This window comes from Panthera tigris, chromosome E2, assembly GCF_018350195.1.
Source record: "Panthera tigris isolate Pti1 chromosome E2, P.tigris_Pti1_mat1.1, whole genome shotgun sequence".
Lineage (NCBI taxonomy): Eukaryota > Metazoa > Chordata > Mammalia > Carnivora > Felidae > Panthera > Panthera tigris.
The window spans coordinates 10,660,373-10,677,186 of record NC_056674.1 but is presented as its reverse complement, the minus strand read 5'-3'; the positions used below and the strand labels follow the sequence as shown (position 1 = coordinate 10,677,186).

The 16,814-nt window shown below is 56.0% G+C and overlaps 1 protein-coding gene and 1 long non-coding RNA gene across 6 annotated transcripts; both read left to right on the top strand.

The window, feature by feature from the left end:
• Positions 1-1,767: 1,767 nt before the first annotated feature.
• LOC122234270 (paraneoplastic antigen-like protein 8B) lies at positions 1,768-2,521 on the top strand. The gene is given in 3 exon segments (XM_042970076.1): positions 1,768-1,918; positions 1,921-2,262; positions 2,319-2,521. Coding segments are annotated over 3 exon segments (696 nt in total).
• A 3,507-nt stretch (positions 2,522-6,028) lies between these two features.
• LOC122234056 lies at positions 6,029-15,231 on the top strand. 5 transcript variants are annotated; one of them, XR_006211771.1, is made up of 5 exons: positions 6,029-6,258; positions 6,838-7,096; positions 8,363-8,424; positions 9,304-9,655; positions 11,417-11,560. It is a non-coding gene; the product is annotated as an uncharacterized LOC122234056 (long non-coding RNA). The 5 variants fall into 5 exon arrangements; XR_006211772.1 differs by having other exon boundaries at positions 9,548-9,655; positions 11,417-11,555; XR_006211775.1 differs by lacking the exons at positions 9,304-9,655; positions 11,417-11,560 and adding an exon at positions 15,213-15,231.
• The last annotated feature ends 1,583 nt before the right edge of the window (positions 15,232-16,814 follow it).

Below are 16,814 nucleotides of genomic sequence, written 5' to 3'. Positions count from 1 at the left end.
CCCAGGTCTCATACCAACAGGGGACCAGTGAAGGCAGTCTCACTCACTGCCCCCGCTGGAGCAGACCATCAGCGAGCAATTTGTCAGACACGGTGTTTGCAAGACAGACCCATGCTTGGGCAGACTGGCATCTCGGCCACAGGTGGGCTGAGGAGAAAGACATCACTGAGGGCTCCTGGGTGGCTCAGTCGGGTAAGCATCTGACTTGGGCTCAGGTCATGATCTCACGGTTCGGGAGTTCGAGCCCTGCTTCGGGCAAGACCCGCTTCTCTCTCTCTCTCTCTCTCTTTCTCTCTCTCTGATCCTCATGGGATTCTCTCTCTCTCTCTGCCCTTCACTCACGTGCTCCCTCCCCCCCTCCTCAAAAAAAAGAGGGACGCCCGGGTGGCTTAGTCAGATAAGTGTCCAACTTCAGCTCAGGTCATGATCTCATGGTTCGTGAGTTCGAGCCCCACGTCGGGTCTCTGATGACAGCACAGCACAGAGCCTGCTTCAGATTCTGTGTCCCCTCTCTCTCTCTCTGCCCCTCCCCCACTCAAACATTGTCTCTTTCAAAAATACATAAACCTAAAAAAGAAACAGAAAATCACTGGTTTCACATCTCATATCTTGCCCAGATAGAAGGAGGGGCGTTCCTCCTGTGGTCTGGGACTGGCTCACCACCACAGTGTGCCCAGAGAGGAGGGGTGGGCCAGGGAGAGGAGGGGCAAGGCCCGGGGCTTGAGGAGACCGTTCTGGAAGCATCGTGGGGTGTGGCAGCCCTGAAACACACTGGGGCAGCGCTTTGAGTGTCCATGGGGACAGTTATTGAGATATTATTAAAGTGAGCTCCTAGGGGTCCCTATGATATGATTATTAGTGGTGTCCCAGGGGCTCTCCCCGGAAGCCCAAAGCCCCGCCCGCTCAGCCTGGGTCTCATCCGGCCACCTCTGGGCATGCAGCCCTGCCTGAGCAAGGCTTCTCTTGCCCTGTCACACCCAGGTTTAGCTTCAATTCAGACCCTGCCCTCCGGCCCTGAACATTAAACTCACCCCAGATGCAGAGTAACACCCCCCCCCCCACAATTAAAAGCCCGGTTCCAGGAGATTGGCCCCGGGTCAGTGAGACCCAGTTCTCTGGGTGAGATGCACGGTCCTGAATCATGAAAGGGCCCAGTGAGCTCTTTAACACAAATGCTCAGCCCCTGGCAACAGCCTAAAAGTGGTTGCCATGGAGATGGCAACAGCCACCTCGGAGAGAGACGGATGCCAGCACCAGGCTTGGCAGAGAGAAACTGCCAGAATGAAGAAGAAGAAGGCGGTGCCTGTTTCACACTTGGCTGGAGCGGGAGACCAGGGATCCAACCCAGGAGGGGCCAGCAGTTGGGTGGAGGGGGTGGGGGGAGGGTGCTGCTCCCAGACACCTCACCCAGGCTGGTCTCAAGGCCAAGCCTGCAGGGAGCCTGGTCAAACCAGCAAAGACACGTAAGCTCCCCCCCCCCACCCCCGGATCCTCCAAGAGCCCAGGAGAGGGGGCGTCAGAAAGGCCGCCGCATCAGCCGGCTAGAGGCAGAGGGAGCCCCGAGACCCCCAGCTCTCAGCCTTGCCACGTTTGCTGGAACCTGCACCCCAAGGCCTGCAGCGCTGTTCCAGGGCCGGATTTGCACAGGGCGCCCCAGCCCGAGTCCGCTGCGGGCTTCCCCCCCCCCCCCGGCGGTCTGTGCCCGTGGGCAGGAGGCACCATGGCCACCAGGCTTTGCGCCACTGGGGCAGGGGGCTGCGCGCGGACATGCACGGGGCCCTACTGGTCACCGGCATCCCGGAGGGCCTGGAGGAGGCGGCCGTCGAAGCCGTCTTGCAGCCGGCCTTCCTGCCCTCCCCCCCAGCACGTTGCAGGCTGTGCAACACTAGGGCCGCGAGGGACCAGAAGGCCGAGGCCGCCCGGTGGAGTTTGCCGAGGCCATAAATCACGCCTCCGTGCCCAGACAGATCCCCGGCAAGGGCGGCGTCCGGAGGGTTCTGTGTCACGACCGCGCCGAGGACACAAGGGTCCTGAGGCAGATGAAAGGCCTGCTGCTGGATGAGGGGCCCTCGGAGGCGGGCCGCAGGCGCTGGAGGCCCCGGGGGCACGCCCCCCTCTCCCGCTTCGCTTCGGAGACCCAGGCCCAGGGCTCAGGGCCCGCTCCCAGGCAGGCCGGCTCCCCCCCAGGGAAGGGCCGCCGGCCTCGCAGAAACACAGCCAGAGGCAACAGGTGGGCCCAGCAGGGCCAGGAGAGAGAGCCAGGCGGGAGTCCGACGACTCTCTGGGGCTGGTGATCCAGGACTCCACGCCCGCTCCAGGAGGCCGCCAAGGAGCTCGGGAAGAAGGAGTGGACCCTGCAGAGCGACGCGGGCAGAGGAGCGGGTCCCCGCGAGTTCTTGGCCCTGGTGACGGGACGGACAAAGCCAAGCAGGAGCGGGCGGAGGCAGAGCCCCGGGGGGCGAGGCCCTCAGCCTCCACAGGGGAGAAGCCCGGCGCCCAGGGGGGCGCGGCCCGGCTTTAGTGGCCCTGCTGGCGCTGAGAGACACATGGCAGCAGGAGCCCAGGGACAGCGACGCGGGGAGCCAGGAGACGAGAGGGTGGACAGTCCCGAGTTTGTGGCCATCGCGGCCTGTGCGGACCCGTGGGCCCCGTGGGCCCGTGGCGGGGAGGGGAGATGCTGAAAGTCGCTTGGGTGATGGAGTCACTGGGCTGGAGCGACAAGCGAGGCCAGACAGAGGCCCTCCCCGCGGTCTTGCCCGTCCCGCGCCGGGACACTCGCGGAGCCCGCGAGAAGGTGGACGAGGCGGGCCGCCGGGTGGACGCCGTGGTCCTGCGGAAGGCCGCGGGCCGCGGGAGCCGCCGGGAGCGCATTTCCAGCCTGGCCGAGCCCGAGCCCCCCTCCACGGGCGCGGGGACCCGGCGGGGCTGACGAGCGACGCCAAGGAAGGCGCCTGGGAAGGCGGGAGGTGCGGGCGCGCGGGAGGCGAGCGGGGCGCGGGCTCGGAGGCGGCGCCGGAGGCCGCGGGGAGCGGGGAGTCGGGCCCGAGGCCGGGGCGTCCAGGAGGCCGCGGGCCAAGCGGGCGCCGCCCCGTCGGGCTCGGGCAGGAGCCGGGGTGGGGGCAGGGGAGGCGGAGGCGGAGGCCGCGGCAGGGTGGGGGTGGGGTGGGGCTGGCGTCGCTCGCGAGGGGAAGGCGGTGAACCGGGAAAGAAGGGGCGCCGGGGCCTTTGCGGAGGCCGGCGAGGCCAGGGGTCAGCTGCTCACCCTCCCCCACCGCCGTCTCCAAGTCGGCCGGTAGTGAGAAGGGTCGTGGCGGCCAGAGGTTCCCCCCCCAGTGCCGCTAGGGGAACCCGGAGACGCGCGGCCTCACCCCCGCATCCCGGCAACCCCCTCCCCCGACGCCCTGCCACAGAGGCGGCCTCCTGGCTTCACCCTGGGACCCGCGCTCTGCTGAGCCACCCGCCGCCGGCCTCCCGGGTCCCTCTCTGTCCCTCCTTTGCAGGTGGCCGGATCCCCAGGGAAGAAGGGAAGAGATTCGGCCCCTCCGGAAGGCAGCAGCCCCAGGTGATGGGCCGGTGTCTCGGCCCACCCAGGTGCCACCCGGTTAGCATGGGGGGTGTGACGGGGGGGGGGTGGGGGGAATGGGGCAGTGGGGAGGCCAGCCATGCCAGAGAGTTCCTTCTGGCTCTCGGTGAGGCCCTCATGGTTCCGGAGACCTGCTTCTGGCCAGCGTCTGTGGGCCACTGTCCCCCCACTCCAGCCAGTGTCACGGGGCCTGGGATCTGGGATGGAGCCCCCGCCACCCAGCTGGGCAGGGTTGACACCCACTCTCCCCACGTGTAGCCGAGGCCTGAAGGCTGATCCTCCCTGCTTGAGGGAGGAGATGATTCCAGAGAGAGGAATGTGAGGGGCAGAGGGGGCAGTCCCTTGGGGAGGGGAGAGGTCCCATGGGAGAAGAGAAGAGAGGAGAGGTGGGAAGGGTGGGGGCAGGGGAGGAGGAGGAGGAGGAGGAAGAAAGGGAGAGAGCACCAGCCCTGCCCCCCTCAGCCACAGCTGAGGCAAGGGACCCAGCTCCTCAAGGCCAAGGCCGGCCACCTGCCACCGTCCCGGGCTGAATCTGCCACTCAGGCCGCCCAGGGATCCCCAGACATCTCAATTATTGGCCAAAATTTGCACCTCTGGGTAGATCACATAAAATCCAGATTTCTGGCTTGTGTCCGTGGCAGTGAGGGCAGCGCACTTCCAACAGGCCTGGGGTCCCCTCACCCCCCATCCCCATTGTCCCTACAGCTGTCCCCTTCCTCGGGTCCCGTGGGCTGACCGACCCCTAGGCGCTGGCTTTGCAGCCCCGGCTTAAGAAGATGAAGGGTCCCCGTTTCTCTCTGAGTGAATTAAACACGGGGAAGGACCCTGAGGGGGCACCTGAGGGGGCAGGGCCAGTCCAGCCAGTGCAGGAGCCGCCCAGGGTCTTGTGTTGGGAGGACGGAATGTCCCCAGGAGGGAGCTGCAGCCCAGCCCTGATCCCCCAGGCTCTTGGCTCTGCGCTGTCCGGTCAGCACCTGCTGTCCCCGCGTAGCTGCTTCGGTGCCCGGCGGTGTCTGGGTGGGGAAGTGGACCCTGGTTCTGGGCTGGCCGCTGTTTCTCGTCCCCTTGTCCTGGGGCTGCGTGTGTGCCTGGGCCAGAGTTCCCGTCCCCAGGCGGTGACGGGCCCATCGTGCCAGGAGGGCCCTCCCTCCACGTCTCCAGGAAGGCACAGGGGCCTGGGGGTGTCCCCACGGCCGGACTGCACTGTCCTACCCCCACCTCGGGACACCAGAATGCTTCAGTTGCACGGGAAGGAGTCTCCCTCAGGGCTGCAGGGACCTCCAAGGGACAGTGACTGAGATCACCTGGCAGCAGTCAGGATGCCCTGGGGCTGGGGAGGAAGCCCGTCCTCCCTGGGGGCGATGGCCCTGGTCTGAGTGGCCTCTGCAGCCGCCTGGGGGCGGGGCAGGAGGGCGGAGCATCTCTGGGCTCCTCTCCTGGAGCCCCTGTCCCCTGGGGCCCCTCAGGAAAGCGAATGGAGCCTTCTGGTCTGGCCTCAATGTGCTCTGGATGAAGGGGGAGGGGAGTGTCTGAGGTTGGGCCACCACCCTGGGACTGCCCCGTCACCGATCTGCAGCCTGTTTCCCCCACACACACCCACCACTCCCCGCCCCGGGTCGCCTCACCCAGTACAAGCCTTGTCCACACCCAGGCTTCTCAGGCCCAGAGCAGGGACGCATTTGTAATTTGGAGATAAGAGGGCCCCACGTTCAAGGCTGATAACCCACTTGGCCCCCTGGTCCTTGGTCTGTGCTCTAGCAGGGATTCTAGCCAGCGACCCTCTGGGTGCTGGCCATATGGGTTTTAAGTATTTTTGTGTCATTTCTGCCTGCAGCCGTCTTCTCTGGACGAAGGAGAGAGAGCAGAAAGACCTGGTCCCCTCCCCAACAGGGACCGGCCGAGGAAGCGGGTTGGAAATGGGCTTCCCCAGCTCCAGGCTGTACACACTGATGTCACTGAGAGCTCTGAAATCGAGTGGGTGCAGAGTGGGGAGACACGAAACCTTTTCATTTTGTGTCCGCACCTGTATGGACCACCTGCAGTCTTCCTTTCCCATCCCTCAATGGCTTTTGGGCCCAGCCCAATCACATTTGGTGGGAGAAAAGTTCCTCCAATCCTGTTTATTTTTTAAAATAAAAAAATTTTTTTTGACATTCATTTAATTTTCGAGAGAGGGAGTGTGTGTGTGTGTGTGTGTGTGTGTGTGTCTGTGTGTGTGTGTGTGTGTGTGTAAGCGGGGGAGGGGCAGAGAGAGAGGGAGACACAGAATCCGAAGCAGGCTCCAGGCTCCGAGCCATCGGCACAGAGCCCCAGGCGGGGCTCGAACTCCCGAACCGCGAGATCGTGACCTGAGCCGAAGTCGGCCGCTCGACTGACTGAGCCTCCCAGGTGCCCCCATCCAATTCTGTTTCAAACTCCATCCTCCTTCTCTCTCTTTCTCCAGCTGTGGTCCCAGGACTTGCAGTGGGGGCGGGGCACCTCCTCTTCTCCTCCCCGGCCCCCTCTTTTGGGGTCTGGGCCCCCACCGTATTCACTGTGGGTGAAGGCCACGCAGGGAGTCACGTGTCTCGGATCCGTCCTATCAATGCCAAGGTTCCTCGGTGGGCTTTACGGCTTCTTCAGCCACCACCGACTCCGATTCCGCGTTCTGTTGCTGCAGCATTCATGAACCACAGGTATGGAATCTTTGGACATGATTAGGGATGAAGGGAAAATCATAAAACAAGGAGGATGACAGATTCTCTATCCCCCTAAGTGATACTGCTCCAAAGAAATTAACAGCATATTCCCCGGAACCAGGACGGGGAACCACGAAGAGTCTGTACGGGTCACCTATTGCTGGGTTGGAAATTGTCCCCAAGCCTAGCACCGTAAAACAACAATGTGGGTTCCTATCTCACATTTTCTGAGGGTCAGGAATCTGGGAGCTGCCTCTGGGTGCTTCTGGCTCGAGGTCTGTCCTGCATGTGCAATCAGGATGTCGGCTTGGGGCCGCTGTCATCCGAAGGCTCGTACGGGGCCGGAGGGCGTGCTTCCCAGGTGGCTCACTCCCGTGGCTGTTGGCTGGACAGCCAGTGCCTCTCCTCACGTAGGCCTCCCCGTGGGACTGACGCGGCAGTCGGCTTCCCCCAGAACGAGCGTTGGCAGAGGGAGAGCATACGGAGGCCTCGATGCCTTCTCATACAATGCCTCAGAAGCCACACGCAGCCACTCCTGCCATTTTCCGTTTGTTGAAAGTGAGCCTCTGTGTCCAGACCTCACTCACCGGGAGTAGACGTAAGCTCCACCTCTGGAAGGGAAGAGCATCCGAGAGTGTCCGGGCAGAGTATGAAAGCAGCACGGAGATCCTGACCATTCCTGGTTCATCTTCTGCCTAACTCATGAAAATGAAAACCACACATGCAGCGGGGGACACGTGGCTCCCTCAGAAGTTCCTGCGAAAGCAACGGGCTAGCTGATTTTCTCCAATTCTCCATCCCAGCGCGGGCTCCTGCATTAGGATTTGGCTTGGGGGTAAGAGGTAAAAGGTCTGTAATGGCCTCACGGGCAAATTCCTTCTTTTCTGGAAAGCACCTTCTGCCTGTGCAGGAATCTGCAGTTTCTGCCCTGTCTAGATCTAGGGAACAGTGAGACAGGCAGTGAAATTACAGCAGAGAATCATTACAGGGCAAAAAAGGGAGCCCAGTGCACCATTAAGGAGATTTTCTGGGACAAGCCACAGAATCTTCAGCATATAGTGGCTCACACACAGGCAAGAAAGTCAAGTGGTGGAAGTTGCTGGGGTTTGAATTAGCAGCCCAACAATGTCAGTTTCAGAGTCTGTGATTCTCCTGGCCTCTCCTCACAAGAGGAGAGTCACAAGATAGCTGCCGCAGCTCCAGACATCACATCACACACCATGTTCAAAGACAGGACGCAGGGGACCGCAGAAAGCAGGAAATTTCTCTTTGTTAAGGGTGGGAACACCTTCTCCCGGAATTCCTCAGCAGACCTCCTTTTATATACCTTTGGCCAGTACTGAGTCGCTTGACTACCCCCTGACCAGGGTGAGGCTGATTAAGGTCAAAAAAGCTTGCTTTCTTTCTTTCTTTCTTTCTTTCTTTCTTTCTTTCTCTCCTTTCCTTTTCTTTCTTTCTTTCTTTCTTTCTTTCTTTCTTTCTTTCTTTCTTTCTTTCTTTCCTTCTTTCTGTCTTTCTCTCCTTTCCTTCTTTCTTTCCTTCTTCCCTTCTTTCTTTCTTTCCTTCTTTCTTTCAATGTTTATTTTTTAGAGAGAGAGAGAGAATGCGCACAAGTGGGGAGGAACAGAGAGAGAGGAAGACCGAGGATCCAAAGTGGGCTGTGTGCTGACAGTGCAGAGGCCAAAGTAGGGCTCAAACTCACAAACAGGGAGATCGTGACCTGAGCTAAAGTCAGACGCTTAACCGACTGAGCCACCCAGGCACCCCCAAAGAAGTTCTGTCTTCTACTTGAACAAAATCTAGAGGTGCCTAGAGTCCCTGTTCAGCCCACTTCTCTCCCTCACATCAGCTGCCTGGTCTCTCTATGGATATCTGAGTTTGGGAGCCCTGCTCAAGTGTGAGCACGGGTCAGCTAGGGATGTTTTGGTTACAAATCAGAGAAAACCAAACTGATAGCAGGCACAAAGATATAAAGATATTTCTTAGTTTCTCAATTACAGCTTTGGAGGAAAGAGGCTTCTGGGTTTAATTAGCAGGTCAAGTATGCTATTGAGAACCCAGAATTGTTCTATTCTTCCAAATGTTGCTCTTTGCCTTCCAGTTTATTGCCTCACGGTCACAACATGGCTGCTGAGCTCCGGACATCACCTTCTCCCACAACAGGTAAAAAAATGGATAGGTGGGGTGGTGACAGCCCTCTCCTATCCTGCTTCTCCTCTTTTATCCAGTCACAAACCTATTTCCCAAAAGCGGCCAGCGCACTCATTGGCCAGAACTGGGTCACTGCCTACCTGCCCCTACAAAGGAGTCTAGGAAAAAGGAGAGCTGGCTTTTTTCACCACTTTAGTATGAGGTGGTAAATGGGAGAGGAGTTATTAGTGGCTGTTAGATCAGCCAATCAACACTATCGGTGACTGACGTGACCTCATGCCCACTGCAAAAATAATTTTTAAACATTGAGAGAGAAAGAGAGAGAGAGATGGAGATATTCTTTCTCTCCCGCAGTGGCAGTGGGAGAGATACTATTTTGCATCATAAAATCCATCTACAGAATCAGCTTCCGGGGGGGGGGGGGGGGGGGGAAGAATCGGCTTCAAGAAGGTGAGAATAAATCGTCGTGGGTCTTCTCCATCACATCAGGAAAGATCACTTCCCTTCCACGAGCACGTTGAAATAAGAGCCCAAGGCTCTTCTAGATTTGTTGTTTCTGGACCCCAAAATAGCCACCCTTCCTCTGATCGTTCCTTCCGTCAGAAGCGAAGTTTCTATGGAACAGTGTTTCTCCCACTCATCCTGATGTGTCCAATGTCAAGGGCGTTCCTGTAGGAGGGACGGAGCTGAGGACTTGGCTGGGGTGCCCGGTGGCTGGGCTGGTGAAGCGTCCGACTTCGGCTCGGGTCGTGATCTCGCGGTCCATGGGTTCGAGGCCCGCATCGGGCTCTGTGCTGAAGCCTGCTTCCGATTCTGTGTCTCCCTCTCTCTGTGCCCCTACCCGCCCCCCTTCTAAAAATAAATAAACATTAAAAAAAATTTTTTTTTAAGGCTGCTGTCATCTCGAGGGGGAAGACTGCTTCCAAACTCACTCACCTGGCCGTGGGCAGGCCTCAGGGGCTCCCAGGCTGTTGGGGACAGACATGAGTCCCCGCCCGAGGGCCTGTCCATCCGGCAGCTTCCAATATGACAGCCAGGCCCCGCAAGACAGGGAGTGTGGCCAGGACAGAAGTCAGTCTTTTTGTAACCTAATCCCTGAAGGGACATCCCGTCCCTTTCGCCATGTATTTGTTAGAAGCCTGTCACTAGGACCAGCCTACACTCACAGGGGCATAGACCCCAGGATCGTGCGAATACCAGGAGGCCATGCTAGAGGTCGCCTCTCCTAAGGAGACAGGCTAAGGTGATAATCAATGTGACCAGGGCTCCATCTGGTGGGAAGGGATGGCGAACGGCAGGGGACGTGACAAGATGGGAAGTTTTATTTCTAACAAATTTTTTTTTTTTTGAGAGAGAGAGAGAGAGAGAGAGTATGCACACAGGAGCAGTGGCAGGGAGGGAGGGAGAGAGCATCCCAAGCAGGCGCCACGCTCAGTGTGGAACCCGACCGGGGGCTCGATCTCACCGCCGTGAGATCGTGACCCGAGCCGAAATTGGGAGTTGGGCGCTTGACCGACTGAGCCACCCAGGCGCCCCATAACAATTTTAACTTCGTAGTTGCGTTGCCAGAAAAAACACAGGATGACTAGCTAAATTTGAATTTTGAAAAACAAAAATTTCTTTTGGTATAAAGTATAAGTATATCCCATGCAACCCTTGGGATATACTTATACTAAAAATAACGCATTGAGCATCCAGGGAGGGGGCATCCAGGAGGCCTCCGGCCACCCAAGCCTAGAGCTCGGAGAGACGGCTGTGTGGTACGCAGAATCCTGACCCCCGAGAAATACCTACATCCTAATCCCTGGGACCCATGAATGTTACCCTCCATGGCAAAAAGGAATGTGTGGCTATGTTTAAATTAAGGTTGTGGGGGCGCCTGGGTGGCTCAGTGGGTTAAGCGTCCAACTCTTGATCTCAGCTCAGGTCTTGATCTCAGGATGAGATGAGATGAGATGAGATAAGATAAGATGAGTTGAGATGATAAGATAAGATAAGATAAGATAAGATAAGATAAGATAAGAAGCGCCTGGGTGGCTCAGTGGGTTAAGCGTCCAACTCTTGATCTCAGCTCAGGTCTTGATCTCAGGATGAGATGAGATGAGATGAGATAAGATAAGATGAGTTGAGATGATAAGATAAGATAAGATAAGATAAGATAAGATAAGATAAGATAAGAAGCGCCTGGGTGGCTCAGTGGGTTAAGCGTCCAACTCTTGATCTCAGCTCAGGTCTTGATCTCAGGATGAGATGAGATGAGATGAGATAAGATAAGATGAGTTGAGATGATAAGATAAGATAAGATAAGATAAGATAAGATAAGAAGCGCCTGGGTGGCTCAGTGGGTTAAGCGTCCAACTCTTGATCTCAGCTCAGGTCTTGATCTCAGGATGAGATGAGATGAGATGAGATAAGATAAGATGAGTTGAGATGATAAGATAAGATAAGATAAGAAAAGAAGCGCCTGGGTGGCTCAGTGGGTTAAGCATCCGACTTTGGCTCAGGTCATGCTCTCACTGTTTGTGAGTTCGAGCTCCACGTCAGACTCTGTGCTGACAGCTCAGAGTCTGGACAGCCCGCTTCAGATTCTGTGTCTCCCTCTGTCTCTGCCCCTCCCCTGCCCGCACTCTGTCTCTCTATCTCTCTCACAAAAATTAACATTAAACATTTTTAAATAAAAAGGTAAGATCGGTAAAAGTTGTGGAGACGGGGAGAATCTTCTGGGTTATCTGGGTGGGTGGTTCCACTTGCAACACAACGGGAGCCACGAGCCAGGGACCGCCAAGGCCACCCCCAGAAGCTGGAAGAGGCAAGGAAGGGCTCAGTTTTGAACCTCTAGCCTCCAGAACCATGAGACAATACCCTTCTGCTGTCTCAAGCCACCCTGTTTGGGACGCTCGGTTACAGCGGTCCTAGAAAACTAATACAAGGGAAGAGGGGTGCAAGGTGGGGGGGGAAGGAGGGAAGCAGAGGTGGGACAGGAGAGGAAGATGCTTCCCTGCAGGTGGAGGGACCGCCGGCCCAGGAAGGCAGGCGAGCCTCTGGAGGCTGGAAGAGGTCGGGAGGTGCGTTCTCCCCTGGGGCCTCCAGAAGGAACACGGCCAGGCCAACAGCTAAAATAAACCCCCTGTGACCCGCGCCAGACTTCTGTGCCCCAGAACGGTAAGAGAATTCATACATGTTGTTTTAAGCTGCTCGGTGTGGGGTGATTCGTCACAGCAGCCCCAGGAAATGAACGCAGCAGGCTAAGGACAAAGGTGCAGGTGGGGAGGGGAGGGAGGAGAGAGCAAAGCATGGGATTAGCAGCGTCAGGGTCTGGCCTCGGCAGGGCAGCCGCGAGAGGGGCGCAGACCATGGACGAGGAGACCCCAGGGAGGCAGACAGGAAGCCATCAGAGAGAGAGCAGAGGCACTAAGGACAAAAGTCAGAGGCTGACACCTGTCACTCATGAGGCAGCATGGAGTTCCATGGCTCAGGGAAGGTCCCGATGTCCCCCTCTGTGCTGATGGCTTCCTGTGTGGCTCTCCTGCCCAGCCCCGTCACCAGAGCCCAGGTTCCATCCGGCCTTGGCTGTAATCACGTGCAACCCATAGGTTGCACGTTCCAAAGGTATAAACGGGAGACTGGCATGGAGCGACTGGGGACACAGCGTCTCCCAGTGACGTGTGATACATGTGCTGGGTCGACTGGGGAAACATAAAACCCATGAGAGCAAGAACTGGCCTGTGTCGCTCACCTCTGGGTCCCCGGGGCCTGGAACCGCGAGTCTCAAATGGGCGCTGACGCTGAGAGACATTTGGCAATGAGAATTTCCTGGGTGTCACAGCTGGGTTCAAGGGCAGGGTTACCGTCATCTAGGGGGTAGAGGCCAGGGATGATGCTTAGGGTCCACACGCACGCCAAAGAATAACCCTGCCCTATGCAGGGCACAACAAGAGACCCCGCAGATGTCCGAGTCCTATTCCTCGGAACCTATGAATGCAAGCTGTGAACTCAAGTTCCCTAAAAATACGGAAGTTATCCTGGGTTACCCAAGTGTGGCCAGTGTAAGGGCCCTTAACAGTGGAGGTGGGACAGGAAGGGAGAACCTGACGAGCGGCCGCATGGGAAAGGCCTGTCCTGCAGCTTTGAGGATGGCAGAAAGGGGCCACGGGCCAAGGAAAGCATGTGGCTTCTAGAAACTGGAAAAGACAAGGAGAGAGAGAACAGATTCTCCGCTAAAGCCCTGCCGACGTCTTGATCTTAGCTTGTGAAAGGTCCATCTTGCACTTCTGATCTTTAACACCGTAACAGGGACGCCTGGGTGGCTCTGTCGGTTGAGCGTCCGACTTCGGCTCAGGTCATGATCTCGCGGTCCGTGAGTTCGAGCCCCGCGTCGGGCTCTGTGCTGACCGCTCAGAGCCTGGAGCCTGTTTCAGATTCTGTGTCTCCGTCTCTCTGACCCTCCCGCATTCATGCTCTGTCTCTCTCTGTCTCAAAAATAAACATAAAAAAAAATTTTTTTTTAAATAAAAGTCCAACTCTTGATCTTGGCTGGGGTCCCGATCTCCGCGTTGAGAGTTCAAGCCCCACGTTGGGCTCCACACACAGTGGAATAACAGGGGTGCCTGGGGGGCTCAGTCAGGTTAGGCGTCTGACTCTTGATTTTGGCTCAAGTCATGATCTTATGGTTGGTGGGATCGAGTCCCAAGTCAGGCTCTGTGATGATAGTGGAACCTGCTTGGGGTTCTCTCTCTCCCACTCTCTCTGCCCCTCCCCTGCTCATGCGTGCTCTCTCTCTCTCTCTCAAAATAAATAAACTTAAAAAAATAATAATTAATTCGCCTTGAGCACAAATGACAGAGAAGCTTCTGGAGTCACAGAAAGCACCCGCGTGCTATGTCCCCTCTCGTCAGTTTATGTAAGGAAACGCAAACTTACGTTAAAGCAATTGCAGTTTCGTTGTTGAGCTTTGTCGAGCTTTATTGAGATATGACTCACATACCATAAAACCCACCCTTTGAACATCTACTTACTCGTCTTTATTTATTTTTGAGACAGAGAGAGACAGAGCATGAACAGGGGAGGAGCAGAGAGAGAGGGAGACCCAGAATCCGAAGCAGGCACCAGGCTCTGAGCCATCAGCACAGAGCCCGACGCAGGGCTCGAACTCATGAGCCGTGAGATCGTGACTTGAGCCAAAATCGGGCGCTTAACCGACTGAGCCACCCAGGTGTCCCTCTAATTTTTTTTTTTTAAATTTCAAAATTGGGAGATGCCCCTAAAACAGGAAGACCTGCAACCTCACAGGTGCAAGGACTGAACTGGAGTATCCATAAAGGGGACACGGTGTCACCGTTAAAGCAAAATTGTTTCCGCGGCTCCTGGCCTCTGGAACTCACGCCTCCTTTTCGGTCTCCCCACCGTCCTTGTCTCGCTCTTGCTCTGCTGGCCTCTCCAATGCTGTTGTCATAAATCCCCGGCATTCAATTCCCTCGGTTGGAAATACCTAGAGTGGCTTCTGTTACATCGCCCTCAGCTTCTATGTGAGGATCTCTGTTCTGGGCCAAGCCCGGCTGGAAAAGGAGCGAGAGGAAGGGTGGTTGTTACACCTGCCACAACCAAGGAAGGATTCTAGGAAAACAGAACGTTTTCTCGACCCTGCCCACTCAGGCTGATCTGGGGCACGGCCTTGTTCCGGGGCATGTAAAGGATGGCGGTGGACGAGAGAGGCGTGTTACCCCAAGGGCTGCTGAGCCTCTGGGCAGAAAAGGGGACTCGGTGTATTAGTCTGTTCAGGCTTCATTAATAAAATACCACAGGCTGGGGGGAGCTTAAACAACAGGCATTTATTTTCTGGAGGCCGGGAAGTCCAAGATCAAAATGCTAGCAGATTTGATTCCTGGTGAAGCCCCGCTTCTTGGCTTGCAGACGGCTGCCTTCTTATCGTGTGCTCGTATGGCAGAGAGAGAGAGAGAGAGAGAGAGAGGAACAGAGAAAGCCCTGGGATCTCTTTCTCTTCTTATAAGGACACCAATCCCATCGTGGGGTCCCTGCCCACATGACCTCATTGAAACCGAATTACCTCCCAAAGGCCCCACCTCCAAATACCACGATGTTGGGAGTTAGGGTTTCAACATATGAATCTGGGAGGGGTTGGCTGTGGAGGTGGGACACAGCAGGTAGAAAGTGATAATAAAGGTAATTCCTATTTTTCAGCGTATCAGACGGTTAATATATATGATCTCACCGATCGTGATCCCAAAACGTGTGTCACGTATCCCTTGCTGTGTGACAAACCCTCCCAAGACTAAGTGCTTCAAAATGGCAGCAGCCAGGGGCACCTGGGTGGCTCAGTCGGTTAAGCAACCAACTGGTGACTTTGGTTCAGGTCATGATCTCGAGGTTCATGAGTTCAGGGCCCGTGTGGGGCTCTGTGCTCTCAGTGTGAACTCCTGCTTGGGGTTCTCTCTCTCTCCCCCTCCCCTGCACTCTCTCTTTGTCTTAAATATAAATTAATAAAATTGGAAAGACATTTTTCATGTTTCTTTATTTTTGAGAGAGACAGAGTGTGGGTGGGGGAGGGGCAGAGAGAGAGGGGGGGACACGGAATCCGAAGCAGGCTCCGGGCTCTGAGCCGTCAGCACAGAGTCCCATGCGGGGCTGGAACCCGCAGAACCTGGAGATCATGACCCGAGCTGACGTGTGGCGCTTAACCGACCGGGCCACCCAGGGGCTCGGATTAAAAGGTCTTTTTAATAAAAAAATCATTTTTTTTTTAATGTAAACAAAGAGGTGAGGAGGTTCTCTCGTCCCTGCAGGTGCACACAGATACTCTTTTGCATAATCAAGCCCATCGAAAAAAACCTGCCCCCTAAGGTGACGGACTGTGACCATTCCCAGGAACACCCATCTCTTCTGGTGCCGTCCCCAGGCTTGCGTTCCTGGAACCGACCTGGTCTGTTCGTTTAAGACTGTCCTTGGAAGGATCGTGTGAACAAGAGAGTCTTGTGAGAGTCGCCTAGAAATTGTCGCTCTCTCTTGAGAAAAATAACCTCCCGGAGAAGACTGTGATTCCGATTGGTCGTCTTCTTTGATCATTTGTTGCCATGGTGATAACATCATCTTTCTATTATTAAAAGGAGTAACTGCGCGCAGGGTTTGCCTCCTCCCTCTCTCAATCGGAAGAAGATCGTTGCACGTTTCTCCCACCAACACAAGGGGGATAAAAGCCTGTGGTTCTGCTCGATTTCTTGTTTTTGACAAAGGCGTGGAGAGTCCTGTGCCCTTCAAATAAAGACACGCAAGCCCTCAGTCCCCAGAACAGTCGGATCCGCACACAAGGGGCAATGAGCTGTGAGCTTAACGTCACCAGAGCGCCCACTGGTGGGCGATGAGAGAACAAGAAGAAGGTTCCTAATCGCTCAAGAGAGACTACCCAGTACCAACTGGGCTTGTCAGCAAAAGGCTGTCAACATCCAGCTGTCCACCAGTCATGGTAAATCATGACCAATAGTGAATGAGCTCTTACTCTGGCCCATGTTCTTGGCCAGGCACTTTAGGTGTATAATCTCACCAAATCCTCGGAACAAACTTAAGGAGAAATATATTTTAATTTTTTAAACGTGCATTTATTTTTGAGAGACAGAGACAAGCAGGGGAGAGGCAGAGAGAGAGAGAGGGAGAAGGAGACACAGAATCCGGAGCAGGCCCCAGGCTCTGGGCTGTCAGCACAGAGCCCGATGCGGGGCTCGAACCCCTGAACCACGAGATCATGACCTGAGCCAAAGTTGGGCGCTCAACTGACTGAGCCACCCAGGCATGCCCCAGAATCCACCTCTAAATGCCAGAGAGACAGGGCTCTAGAAGACGATGTGGGATGTGGACATTGTTGTGAGCATCTTTGGAAAATAAAATCTACCACACTTTTAAAGATAGCCTTGGTTAGGGGCTTCTGATGGACACAGTCAGGAGTGGAGCGTGTGACTCTTGATCTCAGGGTTGTAGGTTCGAGCCCCACGTTCGGTGTAGAGGTTACGGAACAATAAAATGTTAGAGTTGCCTGGGTGGGTCAGTCGGTTAAGCATCTGACTCTTGATTTCGGCTCAGGTCATGATCTCATGGTTCATGGGTTCGAGCCCCACGTCAGGTTCCGTGCTGACAGCTCAGAGCCCGGAGCCTGCTTTGGATTCTGTGTCTCCCTCTCTCTCTCTGCCCCTCCCCTGCTCATGCTCTGTCTCTGTCTCTCAAAAAAATAAATACGTGTTTAAAAAAATTCTTTTTAAATAATACGATATACGGGGCACCTGCGTGGCTCAGTCGGTTAAGCATCAGACCTCTGCTCAGGTGACGATCTCGCAGTTTGCGAGTTCGAGCCCCGCGTCGGGCTCTGTGCTGACAGCTCGGAGCCTTGGGGCCTGCTT